Source organism: Lontra canadensis, unplaced genomic scaffold, assembly GCF_010015895.1.
Source record: "Lontra canadensis isolate GAN:19392208 unplaced genomic scaffold, GSC_riverotter_1.0 scaffold23, whole genome shotgun sequence".
Lineage (NCBI taxonomy): Eukaryota > Metazoa > Chordata > Mammalia > Carnivora > Mustelidae > Lontra > Lontra canadensis.
In genome coordinates this window covers 6,620,842-6,647,209 of record NW_022631017.1, presented here as the reverse complement: position 1 = coordinate 6,647,209, position 26,368 = coordinate 6,620,842, and the positions used below count along the sequence as shown (strand labels likewise).

The 26,368-nt window shown below is 54.3% G+C and overlaps 2 protein-coding genes across 3 annotated transcripts in view; one reads left to right on the top strand and one right to left on the bottom strand.

The window, feature by feature from the left end:
* The window catches only part of CUNH6orf132 (chromosome unknown C6orf132 homolog), a 32,031-nt gene extending 24,921 nt beyond the window's left edge, over positions 1–7,110 (bottom strand). Inside the window, 1 exon segment of the mRNA XM_032862186.1 lies at positions 6,940–7,110. Within this exon segment, the coding sequence (XP_032718077.1) occupies positions 6,940–7,084 (145 nt within the window). The 5' untranslated portion in view covers positions 7,085–7,110.
* Positions 7,111–7,174: 64 nt separating this feature from the next.
* Positions 7,175–24,508, top strand: LOC116870459 (uncharacterized protein 114841037). 2 transcript variants are annotated; one of them, XM_032862187.1, is made up of 2 exons: positions 7,175–7,280; positions 23,931–24,508. In XM_032862187.1, the coding sequence occupies exons 1-2, from the start codon at positions 7,191–7,193 to the stop codon at positions 24,258–24,260; spliced, it is 420 nt and encodes a 139-aa protein (XP_032718078.1). In that variant the 5' UTR covers positions 7,175–7,190; the 3' UTR covers positions 24,261–24,508. The 2 variants fall into 2 exon arrangements, with proteins under 2 accessions (XP_032718078.1, XP_032718079.1); XM_032862188.1 differs by lacking the exon at positions 7,175–7,280 and adding an exon at positions 18,637–18,685 and having other exon boundaries at positions 23,931–24,506.
* The last annotated feature ends 1,860 nt before the right edge of the window (positions 24,509–26,368 follow it).

Below are 26,368 nucleotides of genomic sequence, written 5' to 3'. Positions count from 1 at the left end.
TGTCTTGCCCACCCTGAAACCTGGAAACTCCCTCTGCATCTGTCTTTTTACTCGGCACCTTGCCCACCGGAAGAGTCCTTGGGGATCTCGAGCTTGCAACATGGCCCAGAGGGACACCGGCAACATCCCAGCAGGATTCAGAAGGCAGGGAAGTGGAGAGAGCCACCAGGGACCTAGAAGCTTCCAGAGAAAGGGGGCATCTTCGGGAAACCCTGGGGCCATTCCAGCAGCCAGGTAGACTTAGGAGGCACCAGGGGCAGGGTCTGAGCAAAGCCGGAGCCCCAGGTGGACCACAGCCCCGTCAAGGCACAAAGAAGCATCTCTGCCTGGCAAACTCATCTCAAACGAGCACAGTAATAAGGGAGGAGGAAATTCAGAGCTGCCTCCCCATACCAAACCCGATCTTTAAAACAATCCCAGCTTCCCCCGCAAATGAAATCCTCTTCCTGACAGACCTGTGCCCAGGATCCCTTTGCATTTGGTTACATTTCTCTCTCACAGATGGATGGGAAACAAAGGCCGCTTTTCATTTACGCTTCCTCAAGGATCTGAGTTCACGTAAATCCTATCTCATATCCAGAAACCCGGTTCAAAAATAACTCTTGGTGGCCCCATGTGTTTCAGCAGGAAGACATCCCCTTGGACCTCAGGCCCCATCTCCTCAGCTGGGTTGGGGGGGGGGGCAGGTGGTGCAGGGGCCCGGGCTGTGGTTTTAGGAATCAGCAGAGCCTGGTTCCAGTCCTGGCTCCATCACTTACTCACTGTGGGGCCTTGGGCATGTTTCTAGGTCTCTGGGAGGCTAGCCCTCATCTTTGTAACTGTGGGTGATGATCCCGACTTGGGGGGTGGGCTGGGTGAGGCTGAGTGAGAGACACAGTGTACAACAGCTGAGCACAGCGCCTAGCAGATAATTTCTGCTCAGTAACCATCATCATCGCCACCGCCCTCATCATTGCGCTCCCTCTGTCTCCCCTTAGCTTGCTCAGGCAAGGGTTTGGCTCTGAGATCGAAACACAGCAAATTAAGGGTAAATAGCTATGCCCCTGGGTGTGAGCCATGGGGAGGTGGGTGGCCCTTTGCTCTCATGTCGGGGAGAACTCTGAATGCGGACATTTGGGGCTGCTCTTGGCAGATGGGAAGACAGAGGTGCCGTGTGGGCGGGGCAGGCTCAAGGTCACGGGGCAGGCTCAAGGTCACAGAGCAGCCCCTGTGCCAGGACCCAAACAGTGTGCCTGACTTGTAATGCTGGGCTCTGGGCACAAATGATGAGTGCCTTACATATGGCACAAGGCTTGCTGCCTCTCCCCAAACTGGTTCTCTTGGTGTATGTGTGTGTGTGTGTATGCGTGTGTAAGTGTAGTGGGGTGGGTGGGGTAGCCTGCTTTGGGGAAGCTGAGGGCTGGGCCCAGCTGCTGCCTCCCTCCCAGCCCTCCCTTCCTCCCCTTCTTGCCAAAAGGAGCAGCGTCTCACTGGGTCTTTGACATTTATTTTCTCCCAGAGTTCCGGGTCTCCTTGCCCAGCCACAAAGCAGCCACAGATCTCCTCGGAGGCTGAGGCTTGGGACCGTCCTTTAGCTCTTTCCCCAAATCCTAGACAGGTCTGAACTAGAGAGAAAATTAATAATAAAAATGCAAACGTCTAACATCTATTAAGCAAGTATTACGAGCTTGGTGCGATTTGAAGTGCTCTGTGCATTCTCATTCACAAACCTTGGGAGAGGCCCTCTCATTATGCCCATTTTGCAGATGAAGAAACTGAGGCTCAGAGAGGTTAGGTCCCTGCCCAAGGGCCCACAGCTGGTGAATGAAAGGGGCCAGGATTCAAGCCCAGGCAACCTGACTCTAGGACCCTCTGACCACAGCCAGAACAGCAGGGAAATAATGAAGAGGTCTGGTGCCTCTTCCCTCTGTCTCCTGTTTTTCCAGACACTCAGAATGGGGTGCCACCTAGAGGGAACAAATGGACCTAGGAATCAGCTCTGGGGTCACACGGTGGCTCCTCAGTGTGTTGCCTGAGGATTTGGTGGCACTTTCTTGGGCTTCGTTTCCCCACCTATCCAATGGGGACCATTACTCCTGTGCTGCAGGAAGCCTCCCACAATCAGAGGGAAAGGAGCTGGCAAGGACACGAGGAGGGCTGGGGTGATGGTGTGTGGCCCCAAATTGCCGGAAGCCCCCAAATAGCCCCAAGTGCACTGGCCCCAGGGTCTAATCCTAGGGGCTTCAGAGGGGCGCGGCTGTAGCTGAGGGAGTTTGTTGCCTTGACAGAATAAGCCAGAACCCCCAAACCGACCCCCTACCTCCACCCCACAGAGATGAAGCATCCAGTCCTTGGTCACTAAGGAGCCCCAGCCTTTCAGGGAAGCAGCAGGTGGGCCCCACAAAGGTAACACACAAATGACATTAATGAGGCCCTTCCTTGCTAATTAACAGGTCCACATGACAGAAACCTGAAAAGGCCAGTCTGTCCCAGCAAGCCCCAGCAGGCCTGACCCAGGCACCAGAGAGAGGCCTTTGTCCAAGGGCAGAGGGGACGCAGCAGGTTGGGCTGGGCCTGAGCAGGAAGCCACAGGTAGAGTCCGGAAGGGGGTGGGAGGTGGGGTGGAGGATGGAGTTGGTGGGGACAGAGCTCCGTGGCCTTGGGGGCGGGGCCTGGAGGAGGCCAGCTCCTCCGACCTGGCCCTCTGCTTCCTAGTTAGGATGCACTGCTCAGAGTAGACTCACCCAAGGACTTCGCCTGGCGACTCGCTGGAAATGAAGTCTCTCCCCATTCCGAACCGACTGCGTCAGAATCTGATCGTAACAAGGCCTCAGGCGACTGGATGCACGGCAGCATTTGTGCTGCCCTGAGCTGAAATGACTGAGTCTTTTCACCTACCCAAGCCTTCCGACTCTGTTAACATATGGAGTTTTGTTTTTTTTTTAAGATTGTATTTATTTATTTGACAGAGAGAGACACAGCGAGAGAGGGAACAGAAGCAGGGGGAGTGGGAGAGGGGAAACAGGCAGACGCTTAGCCGACTGAGCACCCAGGCGCCCCTAACATATGTAGTTTTTAGCATGGTGCCTGGGTCAGTAAATAACTGATAATAATAGTAATGATGATATTATTGTTACCGCTGCTCATGTGTCTGCTGGAGAGAAGGGGTACCCCGGAGCTGGTCTGCTGTGGTCAAGGGAGAGCCTGGCCTTCTGGAGTTGAACCACAGGGATGAAAGGAGCTTGGGTAATGGGTGTGTATGTGTGCACTGACCTACCAGCTAACCGCAGTGAACCTCCAGGGGACAGGAGGAAACAGCAGTCTCCTTCACACCCCTGCAAGGCCCAGGCCAGCTCTCAGGAGGCTGGGGCCAGCCTGGCCCAGGCAGGGACTAGGCGCTCAGCTCCAGGGGTTCACAGCTTCCTACCTTCCAGTCTGGCCTGAGACACAAGGTCAGGGGCCCCCAGGAGCGGGGACGCCAGAACCACCAGCCAACCCTAGGGATCATTGGGGTTCCCTGGCCAGGAGCTGGCTTCAGTCCCTGCACATTTATTTAGACCTGCAGGAAGTCCTAGCCCAGCGATTCTGAGTGGGACCCCAGGAATCTGCATCTGTAATAAGTGTCCTATGTGGTTGTGACAAAAACAATTTACGTTTGGAGGAACAAGGCAAGAAAGAGAGGATGACCCATTGCTGGGATGGGGTGAGGTGGTGGGGAATAAAGAAGGTGGGCTAATTCATCCAAGAAGTAAGGGAGGAGTCCAGAAGGACAGACAGCCTTGTTTCTGGCTGCCGCAGCCCGTCCCTGATCACAGAATTTGCAAAGATCCACATCTCTGCCTTCTCAAGCATTTCGAAAACAATCGTGTGGCCTTTTAAGACCCCTCTGTGGGCTGGTGGGTGGGGAGCAGGAGGCTTCATTAGGATTGCATCTGCGTTAAGTGAAGCTCTCCCAATAGTTATTAGAATATATGTCAAGGAAATTGTTTAAAGAAAAACAGCGGTCACCGCTTTCACATGACTGTTTGCATTTTACCCACTGCACCCAGCCTACCCTTATGCAAACAGATTTTTTACATACTATAGCCACAGAGCAGCGAGTTACCCCTTAATTCCCTTCCACACCTCTGGATTGATATCCCCCCTCCGTTCCTCCACACCACCCCCAACCCTGTTCTCTAGGGCCCAATACCACCAGCATCTCAGAGAATGCTGCAGACTCAGGGATCCTATGGAATGCTAATCTCAGCCCCTTTAAGGCCTTAAGATGGCCTCAGTTTCCTCTGGTCTACAGCAGTGTTGGGAAATGATGTTGAAGCTGGCAAGGGCAGGAAGCGCACAGAGTCGAAATGACCCAAACGTAATAAATCATACAGTAATCAACCTATTTTTTCTGTGAAGGCCCAGCTAGTAAATATCTTGGGCTTTGTGAGCCATACCGTCTCTGCTGAGGCTATGTAACAATGCCACCGCATCATGAAAGACAATATATAAATCATGGGCATGACTGGCTGTTTTAATAAAACTTTATTCGTGAAAACAAGCCAGGGGCCAGATTTGAGCCAGGTCTATAATTTGCCAATTCTTACTTTTAGGGCTTTTCTTTTAAAGAGTCTTCAAACTACTGCCATGCACAAACCTCAAGCAGCCATTCTCCAGACCATCTAGACACCATCCCCATTTCACAGAAGAAAAAAACCAAGGCCCAGGGAGTGGCTAGCCTTCACTTTATAGACAGAGGCAGGTCTGGTATCTCCATCCCATCACAGAATCTCCAACACTGGTCCCTCCTCTCCCAACTCCTAGCACATGTCCTGTTCAGCAGGGAAGAGGCCCTGGGCTACACCCACTGGCACCCTGGGGAACACCCCGGAAACACTGGGGGACCATCCCACTGGGTGCATGTTGTTTTCCACCCCTCCATGTGCTGGGTGCGACCAGGCTGAGTCAGCTGAGTCAGCTAGAGGCCCAGCCCTGCCCTGGGAATGGGAGGAACTGCCCCCTGGGCTTCAGCCTTGCCCAGGCTGGTGAAGGCTGCAGCTGGCCGGAGGTGACAGGGAACAATGCCTCTGCTTCGCTCACCAGAGGGACCGATCCCTACCAGCAGCCTGATTAGTGCCGCCAAAAATACAGAGAAGGGTCTAAGACATTTCTGAGGTCTCCCCTTAGGAAAGCAGTGTGTGTGTGTGTGTGTGTGTGTGTGCGCGCGCGTTGTGGGAGGGGTGGCGGGAAACGTGTTCTCAGGCAGGTGTCCCTCAAGTCAAATTCACCTTTGAATCACCTCTTGCTAAGTTAATTCAGAAAGCTGGCTAAGAATGTGGTCTCTGGGGCCTGGCTTTGGGGTTCAAATATCAGCTCTGCCTCATGAAGGAAGTTTTGGGGTAACTGAAGGGTTCTCAAACCGAATTGTGGTGACAGTTGCACGAGTCAGTAAGTCTAACAATCATTGAATTGTATACTTAAGAAAATCCTGGCGTGGCCATGTAAAGCTGCGTGATTTGGGGCATGTTACTTAACCTCCCTGTGCCTCAGTCTCCCCATCTGACAAATGGGAATTATAGTACTTGCATCACTGACTACATGGAGATTGCTGGATGAGGAGGGTCCACCCAGTCAACAACGTAAGGACTTTAGAATGGCACCTTGCATCTAGCAAGGGGTCAGTAAGTGTTTGCTACACAAGCAAGGAGAGGTGTTCAGGCCTCACAGAGTCAGTACACTCAGCAGTTAGTAAGTTCCTAAATTGTGCCTCCACATTGCTCTGCCCCTCCTAGGCTTTGCTCCTGCTGTTTACTCTGCAAAGTGCTGGATGCCCTTCCCTCTCAACTCAAACCCTAGTTCCAAGGAGAGGTCATTTCTCTTCCCCACCCCTTATGCCCTCCATTTTTTAGAGCAAAGGCTCAGAACAGTCAAAATAGCCTATGTTCATCCACTTTGTTCATAGGCTTTGTTCATCCACTGGTCTGAGATCCCTGGGCCAGAAGAGGTGATACCTTGTTTCTCCCCCTCCTGTCCAGGTGCCTTGTGTCCCCACTCTGACAACCTGGGTGCCGAGCTGAAACCAATAGCAGGTATAGGGGGTATAGGGTGAGTCTATACCATCTTCTTGTAGGTCATGGTACAGTGGCCATAAAGGTCAGAGAAGACATTAGGGTGACAATGAAGGAGGTGAGCGAAAGCTTCAGCTCATACACAAGAAGTGAATTCCCATCCCCATCGCACTGGTTTCCCCTCAGTTACTGAGGGTATAAACTGCAAAAAAGATGCAGTGGTGACCAGATGACCCACAGCCAAAGCACCAGGGCTGGGTTGGCTTGGTGAGTCCAGACAATCTGACTCAAGGCTCCCCAGGCGGCTGCCGGTCAGGAGGGACTTCCCTGGCCTCCACTGTCCCAGCTTGGCCTCCAGGGCCTGAGCCCATAGACAACACCGGCCCCAGGCCGAGCGGGCAAGAGCCTGTGACCGCAGGAAGGGACTCTGGTGTCTTGCACCCACTGGTCATCTCGCAGCAGCGGCTTTGGTTGATTTTCCCTGGGCCGCCCCTGTGCAGAGCCGAGCGTGTCAGCACCAAGAGAACAGCCCCTCTTTTTGCCTAGGACCCGGGCCAGGAGCTGAAGGGACACCCCCTGGGCCTCGGCTTGGGGGGAACAAAGCCCAGGAAGACTTTCTGACGACAGTAACTCAGACGCGCTTTTCACCGAAGGAGGGAAAATAATCACCTCGGACAAGCGGCCAGGGTCAGCGGCGAGCGGCGAGGGCCTCCCTCCCTCCCCGTCCCTCTGGCCCCTCGGCCCTCTCCCGGGACAGCCAGCCCGGCCGCCTTCCCTTCCCGGCGGCGCCTCCGCACGCGGGGCGCAGGTCGCGGCGTGTTCCTTCCCCGCCGCGCGGAGCCGCGCCTCGCGCGCTCCCCGCCTCCTCCCCCGGGGCCGGGGGACCGCCACCCCGCGCGCGTGCTCCTACCGAAGTCCCGGCTCCCCTCCTCCGGGGCCTCCTGGGTGAAGATCCAGGGGGGGTTGGTGGCGTAGAGGGAGGTACTGGGGGGGTTGGCGTGCTTCTTGCCGAAGAGTTTGCTGAAGGTGCCCTGCACCGTCTGGTTCTTTTTCATGCTGCCGCCGGCCGCGCGGCACCCGGGGAAGGACCTTCCCTCCCCCGGCGGTGCCCTGCCCCGGACCCAAGTCCGCACCGGCTTCCCCGGGGGCCCCTAACAGGCCATGCCCCCCGCCCGGCTCCCCGCCCGCGCGCACCCGCGACAGGTGCTGCGGGCGCCGCCGCTCGCCTGCAAATGCGAGCTACCTGGACAGGTAAGAGGCTGCCGCCGAGCCCCGGCCCCGCCCCGCCTCCACCGCCAGGGCCGCCCCGCCGCCCGACTCCCCCGGCTGCATTCCTGCCCGCCTCCTCCGACAACAGGCCATTGTTGGCACGGCCCGGTGGGCTGGGGACCTCGCCCAGCCCACGCCCAGCCTGGAAGACGAGCCGCCGGCCTCCCCCGGGTCCCCTCCTGGCCCTCCTCCTCCTCCACCCCTCTTCTCCCAGGACGAGGGAGGAGGCGGGCTAGCTCCCTACCCCGGAGGAGGTTCACGACCAGGTCAGAAGGCGCGCTTTGGGCCCCACACTGGGGCAATGGCTGGCCCAAGCGGGCACGTTGCGAGCCTTCCAAGAGTGGGCTGTGAGCCTTCAGTGGATTATAAGGAAGTGCCCATGCAGAAGAAAAGATAAAGGAGGGAAGCAGTAAAGGAGTATCCCTAGCTGATGACAGAGGTGGAAAATAGCTACAGTGACCCAGCTCCAAAGAGAATGCAGGACGCCTGAATCTTGGCATTTTTTGTACAACAAATTCTCTTTCCTTTTCTGTGAAGTGAAGTGAATATAATTTGTGGAAACTCAAGGTGGGTTAAGTAAATGTAGTGTTGAAAAACTCAGGGTGGGTTGAGCCCACTTAGGGTTCAGTTGCGTCTCCTGGAAGAGGAGCTGTGGCCCCTTAAGATACCCGGGAGGACAGTCCTGGCTGGGGTGGGCGGTGGCTACTGCCCTAGCGGGGAGTCCTGGGAGTTGGTTGATGACTGGGAGACCGAGTGCAAGGTGCTGAGAGTAGGGGACTGCCAGGCCAAGGGGTTGGACTTCCACGCTTCCTGGCAGCGGGCATGGATGTGTGGTTGGGGTGACCAGTCCCAGACAGTCCCTGTATTTCCCCTGAGTGCCCCCAGACGGTTGTATTTGTCCAAGTCTTTGTACCAGAGGGCGTTCCCCCTAAACTTTTCATTCTAAAAAACTTGGAAGACTCGTAAAATGACCACCTGTACACCTTCCTCCTGGATTGTCAATGTGTCACCACATTCGCATGCATGCCCTCTCTACACACACACACACACCCCTTTATTTTTTCATTTTCATTGCTGTAGGTGGAAACTTGCAGATACCCTGGTCCATCCCCCCATGCATACTTCAATATCCAATGCCTAAGAGTCAGGACATTCTTCTAAGTGACCGCAATAGCTACCACACTGAAGTATTAAAAATTTCCCAGTTATCCCTCAAATGTCATTTTTGTTTATGTTTTTTTTTCCCCAATCCACAGCCCAGTCAAGAGCCACACATTGCATTTGCTTATCATGTGCCTTTAAGCTCTGATTTAGTACCACCCTTGCTTTTGTTTTTCATGACAGTGGCTTTTTTTTTCTTTTAAGATTTTATTTCTTTATTTATTTGACAGGGAGAGAGACACAGCGAGAGAGGGAACACAAGCAGGGGGAGCGCGGAGCAGGGAGCCTGATGCGGGGCCGGGGCTGGATCCCAGGACTCCCGGGACCATGACCTGAGCTGAAGGCAGTCATGTAACAACTGAGCCACCCAGGTGCCCCTACAGTGTCATTTTTTTTATTTTGAGAGAGAGAGATCACAAGTAGGTAGAGAGGCAGGCAGAGAGAGAGGGGGAAGCAGGCTGAGCAGAGAGCCAATGCGGGGCTTGATCCCAGGACCCTGGGATCATGACCTGAGCCGAAGGCAGAGGCTTTAACCCACTGGACACCCAGGTGCCCCATACAGTGGCATTTTTTAAAAGTCCTCTTTACTTGCTCCAGGTTAAGAGACAGGATAAGTTGGGTTTTCGGGGCTTGTGGTTATGAGGTCATTGTCTTCCCAGCAGGAGGGAAAAGACTGAGGAACAGATGGGCTTGGGTTGGGGGTGGGGCAGGAGCTTCTTTAGAAACCCTCATGTTACCCAAATGTTTTTGGTTGGAGACACGCCTGGGGTCAACCCTGTCTCACCCCAGCCACTCCATGGCACTCCTGAAACCCACTGCTGTTCATTCAAGGAGCAGTTATGGAAGCTCTCCCAACTGCCTAGTTCTGGGTTGAGGGTTTCGGGCTACGCAGGAATATAAGAGCCCTATAGAGGCCTTATTTCTACCATGGAGGATCTTGGGGACTCATCAGGGAGATGAGGTGTACATGATCCGAGGTGGTAGACCACGATGACTAAGTAGAACAGGGATTGCTGTCACTCATACACACAGCAGGAATTCAGAGGAAGGGAAGTCAGCACAGGCTGGAGAAGTCCAGGAAGGCTTCTTAGAAGACTTGAGACTTGAGCTGGCCCGTGAAAGATGACAAGGATGTTAACAGGAAAGGGAAGGACACACATACCCACGTGCACACACACGCATGCCAACCATCCCTCCATCTTCCTGTCTCCGCAGCATGGTTCCTCCCATCATCCACACGGGGAGGGCACAAGGGAAACCCAGATGCCTCGTGCTGCCCTGGACATCATGATAAACTGCTTGAGGGCTCTAGACACTCAGGCTTGAGATAGAGGCTTCTTTCTTGGAGACCTTGGAGCCATGAAGCTCTCCCAGATCGGGTAGCTCCTGGGCTCTTCTGCCCTGAACCAGCAGCCCCAGCAGAGCCGCAAGGAAGAGGCTCCCTTCATATGCAGTGCTCCACTACAGACCTAGTGTTCTAGAGAACTGCTCTGTGCCAGCTGTGGGCTGTGAAGGATCCGGACGGGTCAAAGACATGGCATCAAAGTTCAAGTTGCTTTAGTCTATCTGGGGAGGCAGAAAGAGACAGGTGCAGAGATGAAGAGGGGAAGTTAACGAGGAGGAGACTAAGGGGGCAGAGGTTCAGAGCAGCTCCAGTGGGGGTGGGGGCTGGAGCATCTGGGGAGGTCATGCAGGAGGCGTGAGGGACGTGGCAGGAGCTCATCGTGGTGGGAGCTGGGAACTGGGAGGGTGAGAGCCAGGTCACGGCAAGGTTGGCCAGGGTATCACGGGCTTCAAAAGACCAGTTGGTAAGATGGGAAACAACCCAAATTGTCCATCTGGAGATGACTGGTTAAGTAAATTATGGCACGTCCACACAGTGCAACTCTAGAGGTGTGAGTCAGCCGACTGTGTCCAGTTATCTCTCAGATAAACTGATAAACTGTTGACAAAACGGTGTGTGTCCTTTGCTACTATTTGGGGCGAGATAAGTATGATCTTATTTGTTTGTATGGGCACAGAAAAACTTTGGAGAGACCTTACGAAACTAATAGAAGTGGTTACTGGAGGGCGGATATGGGGGGAACTGGGTAGATGGGGGGAGAGAAGTGGGAGGGAGAACTTTGACCGAGTACATTTTTATACTTTTTCATTTTCCAACCATGTAAATGTATTTGCTGTTCAAAATTAAAGAAAAAGGTGTGTCAACTATACTTCAGTTAAAAATAAAGAATAGGGTGCCTGGGTGGCTCATTTGGTTAAGCATCTGCCTTTGGTTCGGGTCGTGATCCCAGGGTCCTGTGTCGGGCTCCCTGCTCAGTGGGGAGTCTGCTTCTCCCTGTCCCTCTGCCCTGTCCCCAGCTTGTGCTCTCCATCACTCACTCTCTCCCCCAAAGAAATAAAATCTTTAAAAAAAAAAAAAGAAAGAAGAATAAAAAAATGAAAGAAAAATAAGTAGGCACCTGGGTGGCTCAGTGGGTTAAGTCTCTGCCTTCGGCTCAGGTCATGATCTCAGGGTCCTGGGTCCGAGCGCCACATAGGGCTTTCTGCTCAGCAGGAAGCCTGCTTCCCCCCTCTCTGCCTGCTGCTCTGCCTGCTTGTGATCCATCTCTCTCTGTCAAATAAATAAATAAATTCTTAAAAAAAAAAAAAACTAAAAAAAGAAAAAAATAAGTAGGCAGGAGAGTCTAGAAGTATGGTCTGTGAATCAGCAGCATCAGTATCACCTGGAAACTTACTAGAACTGGAGAATCTCCTGGAACTGGAGAAACTCCATCGCAGACATTGGGCAACCACTCTTGGGCCTCAGTTTGTTTGTCTGTCAAACAGGCTATTAATTTAAGGTTGTTATGAGATGCAGTGAGCTGATGGGTTAAGGCACCCAGCAGAGGATGTAGGTTTTAACAAGTTTCCTGGGTGACTCAGGAGCATGTTAAGGTTTGAGGAGCTCTGGCCTAGAATCTGGGGTTACCAGGAGCAGGCACTGGTGGCTGGTAACAGCTGTGGGGTTTCGTTTGTTTGTTTGTTTTTTAAAGATTTTATTTATTTGACAGACAGAGATCACAAGTAGGCAGAGAGGGAGGCAGAGAGAGGAGGAAGCAGGCTCCCCGATGAGCAGAGAGCCCGATGTGGGGCTCGATCTCAGGACCTTGGGATCATGACCTGAGCCGAAGGCAGAGGCTTTAACCCACTGAGCCACCCAGGTGCCCCTATTTGTTTGTTTTTTAAGTAATCTCAACACCGAGCCTGAGGCTCAAACTCACGACCCCGAGATCAAGAGTCATCCACTCCACTGACTGAGCCAGTCAGTCTCCCCTATAGCTGTGTTTTGAGGATGGTCATCTAGCAGCAGGATTGGGGGGTGATGGGAAGAAGGAAGTGGAGGCTAAGGGGTGAAGGAGAGCTGCTCAATTGCTCAGTAAATTGGTTAGTTATTTAGTAAAGCAGGAGAGGAGTGGGGGCAGGACCTAGATTACCGGTGGTAGAAACAGAGCAAAGTTGTTAGTCTGTGGGACATTTCTTAGGAAGAAAGGGATGTCTTGATGGACTGTTTGCGTATAGGGGAAGTGAAAAATGCAGTGAGCTGGTATCCTCATTTTTTTAAAAAAGGATTTTATTTATTTGAGATAGAGAACAATCGCGAGCAGGGAGAAGGGCATAAGGGGAGGAGAAGCAGGCTCTCACTGAGCAGGGAGCCCAATGCAGGGCTCGATCTCAGGACCCCAGGATTGTGGCCTGAGCCAAAGACAGACGCCTAACTGACTGAGCCACCCTGGTGCCCCTGCTTTCCTCATCTGTAGCGTGGGTGTAATAGTGCCCCTCACAGTGTTGTCAGGAAGATACAGTAAGATTGTGGGTGTGCAATGCCAGCACAGGCCTGGTGCCCACGGGCGCTGCCCAAGTGTTTGTTCATTTCTCTGGGGGTGTTTCGTCCGTGAAAGGGGGTAGAGAGGGAATCGGTGTGATCTTGAACGCCAGAAGGCCGTCAGGCTGCTGGGTCGGAATGTCAGGGTTCTTTTTGCTGTTTCCCCACCCATTTCACCCGGACTGCAGTCCCACGTTGGCAGGGGCTGGTGGGGGCAGCCTGCGGAAGGCCTGGGTTCAACCCTGGGCACTCCGTCTCCACCAGTTCGGCCCTGGTGGCCTGGACAGCTTTGGAGGCCGAGTTCCCTGGGGCAGGCTCACGCTCTGTGCCCTGTGATGCTGCAGCAGGGCTCCCTTTTCAGCTCATAACAACACCCCAACCTGCTCCCCCAGTAAAAGAAACAGCCAAATAACAGGCTGTCCTCGAAACAGCCAAAGCCCAATCCTGTAATTAAATTTTGGCTCCGCAATGACTTAGGAACCTCCGAGAGCCGACTTCCTGGCCACTTCTGGACTGTGGGGTGAGATTGGGGCGCAGAAGCTGTAGTCTTCTCAGAGAGCCAGCCAGGACTCTGTCTGGCTTTCCCTCTATGCAACAAAGCCAAGCACTCCTGGCTGGGAGAACACACTCCGTGTGGGGCAAGTGCAGGGTGAGCGGTGCTGAGGTCCCCTGCACCCCCATCCGGCTGTCTGCAAAGGGCAAAGGTCAGCGCTCCCAACTCCCCCATGCCCCTGAGCTACAGATCCTCTGGTCCAGCCTCCTGCTTCGGGCTGGAGACACCTTATACCAGACCAGCTCCTGAAGCTGTTTCCTTCCGTCTGCAGGGGTGGGTAGGCTCCAGAGCCTTGACCTCAGCATTCCTCTGGGCTGGACACGTGCCAAGAGATGAGGTCAGGCTTAGATGAAGGCCAGCGGGGGTGGACACCCACCTCCTGAGAGGAGGCTCAGAGAATGTCGTTACCCGGTTCCCCGAGAGTGCAGAGATCCAAGTCCAGCCCTGGGTGGTTGGGGGAAGCTGTGGTATGTTGCGGGCTGCTGGGGAGACACTCATTTTCCTTGGTAACCATGGGCTCTGCTGAGAGGACCATATTATGGTGGGAAGGATCCATGCTGGGGAATAGGTTTGAATCCTGACTCAGCTGTTTGGCCAGAGTGTGGCCACAACCATCTCCCATCTCTCTGAGTGTCAGTTTGCTCAAATGGAAAAGGGGCTATTAATGTCAAGTTATTATGAGGTTCAACAAGATAGTGGGGTCAGGTATCTGGGAGGCTGACTTACGGTAGGTCCTTAGCATCTGCGCATTCCTGCCCCCGTTCCCTACCCTGACTCTGGGCACAGAGGGGCTACCCAGAGAGCAGCAAAGACCAACCAGAGGCCCTATCAGGCTGGAAGAGGGCAGTCACAATTCAACCAAAGAACCTTAAGAAGGAAAATTCCACTGGAGCCCAGGAGACAGGGTGCGGCAGGTGTCTACAAGATCACCTTGAAGGCCAGGCAAAAACATCCCATTGTAAAACACACCCCACGATCTGAAATAACACGTGTGTGTTCACATGTTAAAAAAAAAAAAAAGGTTGCTAAGTACAAAAAGCAAATAACAAAAATTCCATGTAGATTGTGACCATAGATATAAAAAGTGAATTTGTAAATGGCTAAGGATTAGAAGGGAGCAGAGCCATGGAGAAAGTTCAGCTGGAATCCCAGGACTACATGTGGGGGTTTTTGTTTTGTTTTGTTTTGTTTTTACTTTTTAGTACTGTGCTCTGCTGGTAGGTCATTTGTTTTAACTGAAAAGTCCATAGATAATAAAGAACATAATTTAATATGGAAAGCATTTTCCTTTAAAGAGTCCTTCAGCAGAGAACCCGGAGATGCCCATTTTAGAGCCACTTCTGCCACTAACCTCCTGTGAGACCATGCAGCTAGCCTGAGCCTCAGTCTCTCCGTCTGTACAATGGGAGGGTGGGATCCAGCACTCAGGTGTGGTTTCACATCCGGTTAAAACGCTCGTTGGCTGACAGAGTTGGGACAGGAGAACAAATAAGGCTGTCTGGCACCTTCCGTGTGAAGAGATTACTCTGGCTCTGAGGAAAGAGTGAGAAATGGGATGTAGCAGGCATTTCCTGGGCACACCAGGACCTATGCCCAGGCTTCGGGAGCTTCAGACATTCCAGATCAGTCCATACCTCCAGGAATCAGCCACACATTTTTTGCGGGCTCTGCAGACCAACCCTGGAGCTGGGACTTTGAACCCTGGGTGCATTTCTCTGGGAGCCCACCTGGGTCCGGCTTACCTCCAGCTCTCCCTAAGGTCTGGAGGGAACAGCCACTGAGCCTCTCTTCTGTGTCAAGCATGGGGGCCAAGTGGATTGCATTTGTTAACCCACCACCATCATCAGTGCCACAGGGGACAGGACAATACACTCATTTTATGGATGGAGAAAAGACCTTAAGTGTTGTTTCCTCCTAGTCTATGGCTAATCAATTCTGCTCTTAGGACTATGCCCCAGAATAACCTCCCCAGGTCCACAGAGGGCCAAGGATGGGATAGCATTGTGGTGTTGTCTGTTGGGATGGGGAGTGAAGGCCCCTGGGGGTCCTGGAGTGGGGAGCAGAGACATAAAATGTGGTGGATGCCCTGAGTGGGCTACTTCTCCATGGGAACCAGATGCTGGATCTTAAAAACACTAGGGAGCGGGGCGCCTGGGTGGCTCAGTGGGTTAAAGCCTCTGCCTTCAGCTCAGGTCTTGATCTCAGGGTCCTGGGATCGAGCCCCACATCAGGCGCTCTGCACAGCAGGGAGCCTGCTTCCCCCTCTCTCTCTGCCCGCTTCTCTGCCTACTTGTGATCTCTCTCTTTCTCTGTTGAATAAATAAATAAAATCTTAAAAAAAAAAAAAAAAGCCTCTGCCTTCGGCTCAGGTCATGATTTCAGGGTCCTGGGATCGAGCCCCACGTGGGGCTCTCTGCTCAACGGGGAGCCTGCTTCCATTCCTCTCCCTCTGCCTGTCTCTCTGCCTACTTGTGATCCGTCTGTCAAATAAATAAATAAAATCTTTAAAAAAAAACAAAACAAAAACCAAAACAACAACAAAAAACCACTAGGGAGCCGTCCAAGTAAACAGAATGAGATCAAAAACACACCATGCCACTTAGGTAAACGAAAATGACCCGCACGCAAAACAATAGTACATATATTTTGTAAGAATCTATGAACGAGAAGATGCTCATTAAGTGCATTAGAACAGTTGCCTCTGACTGGGGCGGGTGGGGAACGTGGTTGGAGACTGGAGATGAAGGGGGAAAATTAATGCGAGAGAGGAAGCCTCCAAAGACTAGGGAAGATAAGGCCCCGTGAATAAGGTGTATGAATAACTCAGCCGTCCATACTTGAAGTCCAACAAAGGGAAAACAAGGAAGGATCAGAGAGGTTAAGTAATTTGCCCAAATCACACAGCAGGCAAGGAGGGGTGGAAGGAACGGCCAAACCACCAGGCCTACGTAGAGCAAGATGCTGGGAGGACACTTCGGCAGTAGGGAGGTGGGGGTGGGGTTGGGGGTGGGGGTGGCAAGGTGTGTGGGTGCTGGGCGAGTTTCCTGTGCTCCAGGTAACTGTGGCCTTCACCAGCTCCAGCTCTCCCCATCCTTCTCAAGTGCCCACCAAGGAGGATACAGGTCAGTCCTTACCCTCCAGCAACTTTGACGATGAATAAAACGAGACGACTCTTGGAGTGTGGCAGAGAAGTCAGAAAAGGGTGGTCTTCAGGCGGCAAGAGTGAATCGGTGTGGTCTGGGGTTTAGAAATAATAACAGGATAACTGCCGGTACCTACCGCACAGCGGGCAGGACTCTAAGCTCATGGTGCGGGGGGAGGGGCACAACAAGTTTCCAGGTGGATTCCATTATTAGCCTCACTTTGCAGATTAGGGATTGAGGCAGAGACAGGTTAAGTGATTTAGGCAAGTCACGTAGCTGAGAAGTAGCAGTGCTGGGATTTGAACCCAGGCAGAGTGGGTCCGGGGGCTACAATTTTTTTTTTCTAAGATTTATTTATTTGAGGGGTGCCTGGGTGGCTCAGTGGGTTAAGCCTTTGCCTTCAGCTCAGGTCATGATCTCAGGGTCCTGGGATAGAGCCCCACATCTTGATCTCTGCTCAGCAGGGAGCTTGCTTCCCCCTCTTTCTCTGCCTGCTGCTCTGCCTACTTGTGATCTCTCTCTCTCTCTCAAATAAATAAAAAATATATATATGTAAAAAAAAGATTTATTTATTTGCGAGAGGAAGGGGCAGAGGGAGAAGGAGAGAAGCAGACTCCGCCCTGAGCACGGAGCCTGATCCGGGGCTCAATCTCATCACCCTGAGATCATGACCTGAGCGGAAACCAAGAGTTGGATGCTTAACTGACTGTGCCATCCAGGTGCCCCATGATCTCAACCATTCTGTGATTGACAAATGAAATAAGATAGATGTGGCTTGACGGGCCAGACCTTCCTACAGGAGGTCTCTCCCCCGCTCTGCCCCACCTGGAGGTTCCCACCAAGAGGGTGGCACAGCCTGGGCCGGAGACACTCCTGGGGCAGGGTCCAGGCCTATGGTCAGTTGTGGGAGGGGAGTCCTTATTTGAAGTCTTCAGGATGAGATTCAATCCCTCTTCCTTCAAATGTCCAGGATGGAGAGACCAGACATCCTCATTGTGCACATATAGAAATTGAGGCCCAGAGAGGCCATGGGACTCGTTTCAGGTCGCCAGGCACCCAGCCCAGTGCCTCCCCATTGGGCTGAGACAAGGTGTAGGGTGTGTTACACTGTGGTGCCCTGCTCCCTTGAGAGAACCCCTGCCTGCCTCCTGGGCTCCTTCCTGACAGCTCCTTCAGGCCCTGGGCCAGGAGCCAGGCCACTTTCCCCACCATCAAGAACACCATGTTCCCACCTTCCCTTCCTCTCTCAAGCAAGCTACCATTGCCCCAGAGCCTTGGAAAACCCTGATCAGAGGCTCCGTGAGGTAAGCCTCTCCTCCCCGCCCACCTTTCAGAAATTAGGGGTCATTACCATCAGGGTGTGAGATCTGAGCAGGACACATGCCATCAACACCCCAGCTCCCGATCTGCCACAGGGCCCCAAAGTCCACCCCGTAACCGACGGTCAGTGCTGACACAGTACCGGGAAGGAAACGAGTGCTGGGCCCAGCCCAAGCCAGCGTGGCAGAAGGCAGGAAGTCACTGGCTTGTTCGATCTCCCTCTCCTCTGGCCCCAGGTAGAAGCCCAGTTTCCTTCCTCTGTGTGAGATTTCTGACACATTCCTGGAAGTGCCTACCGAGTCTGGCGTTGGGAGGGCCTGCTTTTCGAAGACGGCGACAGGATGGCCCATTCAGCCGCCTACCCATCAATCCAGTTACCTGCCTACCCACAATAATAGCTCATAGTTACTGAGTGCTTACTCTGTGCCAGGCATCGTCCTGAGTGCTCTGCCCAGCCCTAATTGGCAGAGACCTATAGTCTTCCCACTTTCCAGATGAACAAACGGACAGCTAGTAAAATGTTAGAGCCAGTTTCAAGCTCAAGGAGTCTGACTCTTGGATCTGCTATCCCATCCTCTGCAGCACAACTGTCCCCCCATCTAGCCGTTTACTGACCACCTGTCTATCCATTCACCCACGGCCACCCCGCCCAGCCACCTGTGTATGGAACAGCATATGCAAAGGCTTGAAGTGGGAAAAGCAGGACATGTTTAGAAATTAGCTTCTGCATAGAGTGAGGGGAAACATAGCTCAGATCATGGGCATCTGCCCAGCAGTCATCTATCTATCTCCTGCCCACCCACTCTCCCATTCCTCTGTCCATGCGTCCGTCCACCCTTTCCTCTCTCCCTCCAGCCATCATCTCGGTAATTTGGAAGGCAGAGAGAATGGGGAGACAGAAAGGGAAGGGAGAGTTGGCTGGGGACATTTCCTCCCTGCCAGTAATTTCTTATGACCTGTTGGGAGTCTGAGGGGAAACATAAGGATTTCTGGAAGTACTTGAATAACCAGGAGAATTTCTTCCCCTCTCTACCCACCCCACTACCCACAGGTCACAGGTCCTGAGAGATTGTGGGAAGACGGCACTGCAGAGTGGATCAGTGTCAAGGTGAAAAGACACTTCCAGGCCTTGAGACTCCAGCCCCCGGCCCGGCCCCTGTGTCTCCTTGGGAAGACAGAAGGAATTGTGCTGTCAAAGAGGCATCACAATATCCCTGCCTACGCAACAGCCACCCCTCCACCCCGCATCCCCAGTATTTCCCAAGAGTTCCTGGGAGACTCTGGAGCCCCCAACCACCAGAAATCCATTCACCAACAAGAAAGGCCCCAGTCAACGATGTACCAGGTGGGATGACAAAACAGGGCTGCATCAAGGCAGCCCAAGGGCTTTAAGTCTGATTGACTGGAAAGCGTATGAAGGCCCTAGCCTGGCCCACCATCGTGGCTGGGAGCTGGTGTCCTCCTACATAACAGATAGCAATGATAGTTGAAGTTTACTGAGTGCTCATGAGGTCTAGGCACTTTATGGCGAATGTCCCATGAAATCCTCATGGTAACCCTATGAGGTAGATACTTCCGTTGTTCCCACTTTATAGGTGGGAAGACTGAGGTATGGTGTATTATAAATTCCCGAAAGATCGGCCGCCTAGCATTAGTGGTGAAGCGGGAATTCGCACCCCAAGCTGCCATGCTAGACAGACTCATGAGGAAGCTAAGGCCCAGGCTGGGCCTTCTCATCCTCTCCCTTCCCAGCTCCTCTGCCCCACCACAGACCAACACACTCCAGCAAAGAGGAGCGTGTTCGAAACCTATGGGTACCCGCGGGAGGGGGCTGCCCATAATTACTATTTGCATTATGTTCCCACGGTTCCCACCCCCACTGCTCCCCCATGGCATGCTGGTGAAGGAGAGAGCCTTATTATCCTCATTTTGCCGACAAGGCAACGGAAGCTCCAGGAGCTTCTGAGACTCGCCCAAGGTTGTCTGACCTGTAGGGGCAGAGTGAGGGCCTGAGCTCAGACCTTCACACTCCAGAGCCCAGGCACATTCCACAGCACCAGGTGCCCTGGGAGGCCTGACCAGCTGCCTCACCCAGTGCCATTTGCATTTTAAGAGGGCACCAGGATCCCTCCCCTGCTCCCCAAGAGTGAGCTGCTTGTGGTAGAAGGTCAGGGTCAGTGGGCCTGAAGTATTGGAAAGGGCAGTGTCTTCCCAGACCTGCAGAAATACCCCATATGAGGTCTTTGGGCCCTACTCAGAAAGCCCCACTTTTTTTTTTTTTTAAGATTTTATTTATTTATCTGTCAGAGAGAGAGCACAAGCATGGGGAGCCGCAGGCAGAGGGAGAAGCAGGTTTCCCCACTGAGCAGGGAGCCTGATGCAGGACTCGATCCCACGTTACCTGAACCAGAGGCAGACGCTTAATGGACTGAGCCACCCAGGCGTCCCAAGGAAGCCCCACTCTTGATTCACCCTCTTCCCTACTGTAAATCCCGGTAAAAGGGACAGACACACAGATATGGCTGTCTACAAGGCCTTGGTAGCTCTGCCTGGGGCGGGGGTTGGTGGGACTCATGGAGGGAGAGATCTATTCAGGGTCCTTCTTTAGTCTCTGGCTGGAAATGGCATATAAAAATAGGGTAGTGAGGGGCGCCTGGGTAGCTCAGTGGGTTAAGCCTCTGCCTTGGGCTCGGGTCATGATCTCGGAGTCCTGGGATCAAGCTCCACATGGGGCTCTCTGCTTGGCAGGGAGCCTGCTTCCCCCTCTCTGCATCTCTGCCTACTTGTGACCTCTCTCTGTCAAATAAATAAATAAAAATCTTTTTAAAAAAATAGGATAGTGAGAGGGAAGGGACTGGTGAGACCCTCTACTTGACTTCTAGACTTCCTTGCCCCCTGGCATTGGAGGCTTAAGTGCGGGCTGAGGAAGCAGGTGGCTAGTTAGGGGTCTTCCTCAAAGCTCTAAGGCAGGTTCTCAGCCTTGGCGCTGCTGACACTGTGTGCAGAGGATTCTGTGTTGGGGGGCTGTCCTGGCTCTGTAGGATATTTACCGGCATCCCTGGCCTCTCCCCACTGGATGCTGGGATCATCCCGACCGTGACAAGCAAAAATGTCTCCGGGCATTGCTAAGTAGTTTCCTGGAGAGAAAAACAGCCCTGGTTGTGAACCACTCCTCTGAAGTCACACACACCGGTATCCTCCCCCCGCCCCCCATCCCCACCCAGTGCACTTGACAGAAGAACCCGAGAGGGGAGGAGATGATTAAATGAAACCAGATGGTAACCCGGAAAGTATGCATTCAGGCCCCACCCTCCCCCAGAGCGGGCAAGTGCTGGGCCCTAGGCTGGTGATGGGGTGTTCTCAGCCCTCTGAGGTTAGTCACCTGGAGCCTGGCTGGGCCCTTGGAGGGCGCAGGGCAAGGCTGGGCTGCCTGGGCTTCCTCTCCCTCCTTCCCCCTCCTTTTCTCCCTCCTCCTCCCCTTGCCCCTCCTCCCTGGTGTCTTCTCTTCCTCCTCCCTTTCCTCTTCTTCCTTGCCCTGCGGGGACTGTCGCTCTGCCCGTTTCTGTGAGGGCCTCATCCCTGGATGTGCTGAAGGCTCTGGGTGCCCCCACTCCAGGGCCCCAAAGTTTGCTGTAGCAGCCACTGAGGCATAGCTGACAGGTGGACCAAGGGCAGGAGCCCCCCCCCCCCCGCCGACCCAGGGCAGGGCCTGGGCAGGGCCAGAGGCAGGGCGGGGGTGGGGTGGGAGCATTCCAGGCCTGGTTCTGGCACTAAGTAGTCTCCGCTGTGGGACTTCTGCAGGTCCCCATTAGCAAAACTATCGCCCTTCCCTTCGTGGGTCTCTGGTCAGAACCCCTCCAGCCATTCTGAAAGCACATGCCCCTGTCACTCCTGACAAGCCTCCTGAGCCTGAGGAGCAGGGACCAGATGGCCAAGATCGAAGGCTGGTGAACGCTGCAGGTCCTCATCTCCACGGCTGTGGGCCGACCCCTTCTGCAATGTCAAGGGGACCGGAACCCCACATCCTCAGAAGCATACTTCCTACACTGAACTTCCTGCGTGTCCAGCACTGCCCCACAACAAAGAATTCTCAGTGCCCAGGTTCCGTGGTGCTAACGGTAGGACGCCCCGCACTACAGGGCTTCGTGAGTGTGTTTCCATTTGTGTTATTTGCACATTCGGAGTCTGGCCTATAAGAGGAGTCATTTTGAATGAGTGACTGCGTGAGGCAAATAAGGCTGCAGCCTCAGCTGTGCTAAGCGAGGGTAATGCCAAAAGCCGGCATTCACAGCCCTGCAGCCTTCCTGTCCACTGGGGAGGTCTGGCTGCCCTTGCCCTCAGCGGCTCCCCTGCTGCCCTTGATGAAACGTGGGTAGACCCCCAAGCCCCTCCCCCTGCAGCGGACATAGTAGGCATGGTGGGGCATAGCGTGTGGACCGCAGGGTCAGGCAGGCCTGGGTTCAGTCACTGGCCGCCTGCACCTAGATGGACAATGACACTCCTTATTACAGTTTGCTCAACTATAAATAGGACTAAGTAACAATATCTTCCTTAAAGGGTACTGGGAGGATTAGAAGAGATAATCCACATAAAGGGTTCGATGCTGTGCTCGCAGCAGGTGGGGAAGAGTGATTGTTGATTACGGGCGTCAGAGCCCATTTCCGGTGTTGCCCCTCTGCTTGCCCCTCTGCTGCTGAGTCCAGAAGAGTGTGGGAAGGCTGCTGAATACTTGGTCGCCCCTCTCTCCAGCTCAGCTGTGTGCCAGCCCTGGGATAAGCCCCAGTGACACAAAGGCATCTAGGATGCGGTCCTGAAACTTCGAGCGGTTCACGAGCCATTGGAACACTGGCAGGAGCCTGGAAGGACTGGGATCTGGGGTTAGGACGAGGCCAGCATAGCAGCCAGGGCAGCGAGAGGTCCCAAAGCATTCAGGGCCCTTGCAGACAGACTCAGAATTAGCTCCTCCTTAAAATGTGCCCTGGCCTCCTCCTAGTCCCAGCCAAGCAAATGACCACACCCCAAGAGGAGGACCTGAAGGCACAGAGGAGGAGGAGATCAGGGCAGGAGCTGCAGTGCCAGAGGCTTCCTGGAGGAAGTGTTTGGGGGGTGCTGGCCTGGAAGGAGAGGAAGGATTTTGAAAGGCAAAGCTGACAACACACACATTCCTGGGTAGGGACTTTTAGCACCAAAGCCTGCTTGGGAGGAAGGCCCTGGGCAGATGTGAGTTGGGCAAGTAGTTTGTAAATTAAATGCAAAAGAGCGTACATCATCTCTCGAGTACGGGGATTTCCTCTGGAGGATGGCAGTGCTCTGTAGCTGGGGGTTCCCTCCCAGGGCCCCCGGGGGCTGGAGGGCTGTGAGGCCGGGCAGAGTGGAAGTGGGTTCCCCTTGCCACTGTGTCCTGGAGGAGCAGGACAGAGCCAGCCCGACACACAGGCATCTTGTCCTCTGGGTTGTGCTGTCCTGTCTGTGAAGGTCCCCAGTACAACGGGCATCCAGTACCTGGGAGATAGTGTGGGGTCAGAGGTGAACCGAACACCTGAGTGTCACGAGAGTGGCAACGGAGGAGTAAATAAATGGCACTAGACCTGATGGGCATGGCCCTGAGGGCCTCCTAGAGGAATAGACCTCCATACCCCATCAGCCAGGAGTGGTGATGATGGAGAGCCGCGTTGACCTTCGTGACAATGAGAGGCGCTCTAAAAAGAACGGGTGGACTGGTTGGAACGGGGACTGCCCCTCGCTAGAACCCAGTTCAATTGGACCAACATTTATTGAGTGCTCACTAAATGCCTTGTTCTGGGGTGAAAGAAGGAAGAGGATCTGGGAGGCTGTTGTGTCAAGATACGGTCGAGGGAGCACTGCCCTTAAGGAGCTCACAGCTGGAAGGGAAAGAGAATCTCCCTGACTGATGGGGGGCCGGGGGCATGCTGGGCTGGGGGAAGCACCCCAGCAAATGCCCAGGGGCTTCGAAGGACCAGGTGCCACCAGGGGTGATGGGCAGGAGGTCTGGCAAGAGCACAGGTGATGGGAACCCGTCCTTAATGTCCTTGCCTTCAGGGCTGGCAGTACAGAGCAAAAGATGCTTTGAGGAGGAGAGCTACACAAGTTGGCCATTGATATGGAAAGATTCATTTGGTGTGAGTGTGAAGCCCAGCCTGAGAGGTCCGAGATGGGCTGTAGGGAGGGTTTGGTGGGAAGCCGGAGTAACCCTGCAGGAGGATGGAAGCCTGGCAGGAGTAGTGGCAGAGGAGGGCCAGATGAGAACCATATGGAGGACATTGACGGCCGTACATGAGGGAGAGGGGTGAGGGGTCACCTTGGCTTCTGGTCTCTGAGCTGGCAGAGGCCTCTGAGAAGCAGGCTGGGGTCTGCACAAGCCAGGGACAGGTCAGGGGCCCCTGAAGGCCACCCCCTTACCTGGAGCTGTCTGGCTCCATGGCCAGCAGAGCTGTCAGCCAGAACCAGGCTGGCTCTAGAAGCTTCTGACTGGTGGCACCTTGCCTCTCATCCCACCCTTGGCCGAAGCAGTGGAAGCCCCAGTGTCTGATGCCTCAGCTCTCCCCTTCTTTCCTCCCTCCCCCTCCCAGGACTCAAAGAAACCCTCCTTACCCGGCCAGGAGCCGAAGACACCATCGGGCAAAAAGGTGAAGTCTCCACGCCCTCCCCTGTCCTGGTCATGGAAGCAGGACCGCGAGCAGACGCTGGCAGCAGCTTACGTGCCAGTGGTGTTAGACCCGAGGGGGCAGAACCTGGACAAGCTCAGATTCAACTTCTACACCTCCCAGTACTCCAATTCCCTGAACCCCTTCTACACCTTGCAGAAGCCTACCTGTGGCTACTTGTACCGAAGGGACACCGACCACACCCGCAAGTCCTTTGACGTGCCTCCTGCCAACCTGGCCTTGTGGCGCTCCTAGGCCCCCACCAGGCAGCAGCCCCCCCCTGCACCTTTCCCTCCGCAATCCTGGGTCCCAGGCAGGGGGGATGGGCTGCCTGTTCCAGGAGGAGTGGACTGAGCCTGGGCTAGGAAAGCGGTGCCATGCCGAGTGTCAAGGATGACAAAGGGAGGTCCCTGTTCTTGCAGCAATTAAAGTTGGTCCTTCCTTTCCCCAGCATCTGAATGAGTGGCTGTGGGTGGGTAAACCGAGGCCATAAGGTTGTTGTACAACAGGTCAAGTCCAGAGGTGCCTGAAGACTTGGAAGGACTTGATTCGTAGCCCCCTCTCCTCAAGAGTGGCCTCCACACCCCTCCAGAGCCAGGTCAAAGCTGAGGCTGGCCACACCCTCCCCATAGTCGAAGCTTGGCAACCCCTCCAGAGTCAACAAAGAGAAAAGTCAGCTGACTGTGAGCCACCGGAAAATGGGGAAGCCATGCAGGGCGAAACCCAGTCTCTGGGGAGCCCGCCTCTGCAGCCTGAGTCTTAGACCAAACCAGCCCTTCTACAGTTTGCTGCTGGGCGGATGGATTTCCCATCTTGTTTCCGCTCTGGTCCCGAAGAGCTGACCCTGAGGTTAGTCGGGCTCACAGGCCATGTTTCCTGAGGAAGAGCGATGAAGGCAGAGGGCGCTTGACCCCGTGCAGTCCTGAGGGCATCCCTGCCTGCCCTGGGACCCAGCGGTGTTCTGGAATCAGCTCAGATGGGCCTGAGGGGGCGGACTGCGGGCCTCTCCTCCCGAGTCCACAGCTGGTGACTCCGTGTTGGTGACTGCTGAGACCAGCAAACACCTGCACATTGGGGTTTCTCCTTTTCAGAGAGCCAGTTGTAAAGTGCCGGCCAGCACATCACTGAGTGAGCCCAGCAGACTTCATCCTAGAGGTCACCGCTCATTCTGGGGGGGCGGGTACTGGTGTACCCATCGGAGCATCCTTCTGCAGTGGAAGAGAGTGGGGCCGGTGTGGGATGGAGGGACAAGATTCTGGAGACCCAGACACGCCGCCAAGGCATTGGCCAGGGCTCCCTGGATGCCTTTCTCTGAAAAGAAGAGGGTGGGAAGGGAAGAATGAGCCCCCCTAAAGTTACCTCACAGGACCGAGTCCAGGGTTTTCTGTTTGTCTGCAGTAGGCTCTCTCTCAAAAGCCAGAGGCTTTCCTTCAGTGCCTGGCGATCCTTGGCTGGAAGCGGGCCCTTTGGCCTCTGGACCAGGTCGCTCCTGCCCGATTGTCAGTGTCAGAGTTGCTGGCATGAGAAGGAGCTGGGGGCCTCTTCGTGTGCGGATTCTCCCTTAACTCCCCAAAGTTTCTAGAGCGACCTTTCGCTCTTCTCCAGCCGCTTGGTCCAGAGCCCCAGAATAAGCAACAGCTGGGGGTGGGGGAAGGAGGCCCAGACATGTCCGTCCTGCTGCCTTGCAGAGCCGTCTGGGGACCTTTCCACTTGTCCCCCTTTTCCTGCCCCTGCCTGTCCTAACCCCAGCTTCCAGGGCACCTTCTGCACCCACGCCTGAGCCCGCAGGCTTCTGAGGCAGGCACAGGCACTGCGTCCGGACCATCGACCTGCCCTGTCAAAGTGTTTGAGTTTCGACTTTCTGCTCTGAGACAGTTACCCCTTGTCCATCTGCCTTCTGTTGTCCAGAATTTTACTAGAACCTCTTACCTGCTGTCTTCTTTCTCTTTGTCTCTGTGGGTTGGTAGGTTTAAAACCATTATTGCCTTTTTTGTTGGAATGGAGATAAATTCAAGTGTTCAGCCTAGGTGTAAAGAAAAGTCAAACATCCACACCATCATCCAACAGACCCTTGCTGAACACCCGAAGGCTGGGTCCTTAGGCTGCAGAAATGTCTGAGAACCGTCTCTGCACCCCCAAAACCTGAGAACCGGGTGGGCTGAAGTGGGGGTGGGGGTGGAGGCCCAGCATTTTCCCTTCCCCAACAGACTAATGCCCTTGCCTCTCCCCTGGAGAATGGTCTCCCCCTTGAGGTTCACCTTGGTAGAGCAGCCTTCCAAGGGACTTTTTAAAGAAGCTGACCCAGGTCCCACGTGGGTGTGGGCGGGATCAGTCCAGAAGGCAAAGACCCAGTGCTTAGGGCT

What these genes read in the sequence shown, in the direction of transcription:
- LOC116870459 (XM_032862187.1), top strand. Translation starts at nt 7,191, where the DNA reads ATGCCCCCCGCCCGGCTCCCCGCCCGCGCGCACCCGCGACAGGTGCTG. An exon ending in AATGCGAGCTACCTGGACAG is followed by an intron (nt 7,281 to 23,930) that starts GTAAGAGGCTGC and finishes TCCCCCTCCCAG; the next exon opens with GACTCAAAGAAACCCTCCTT.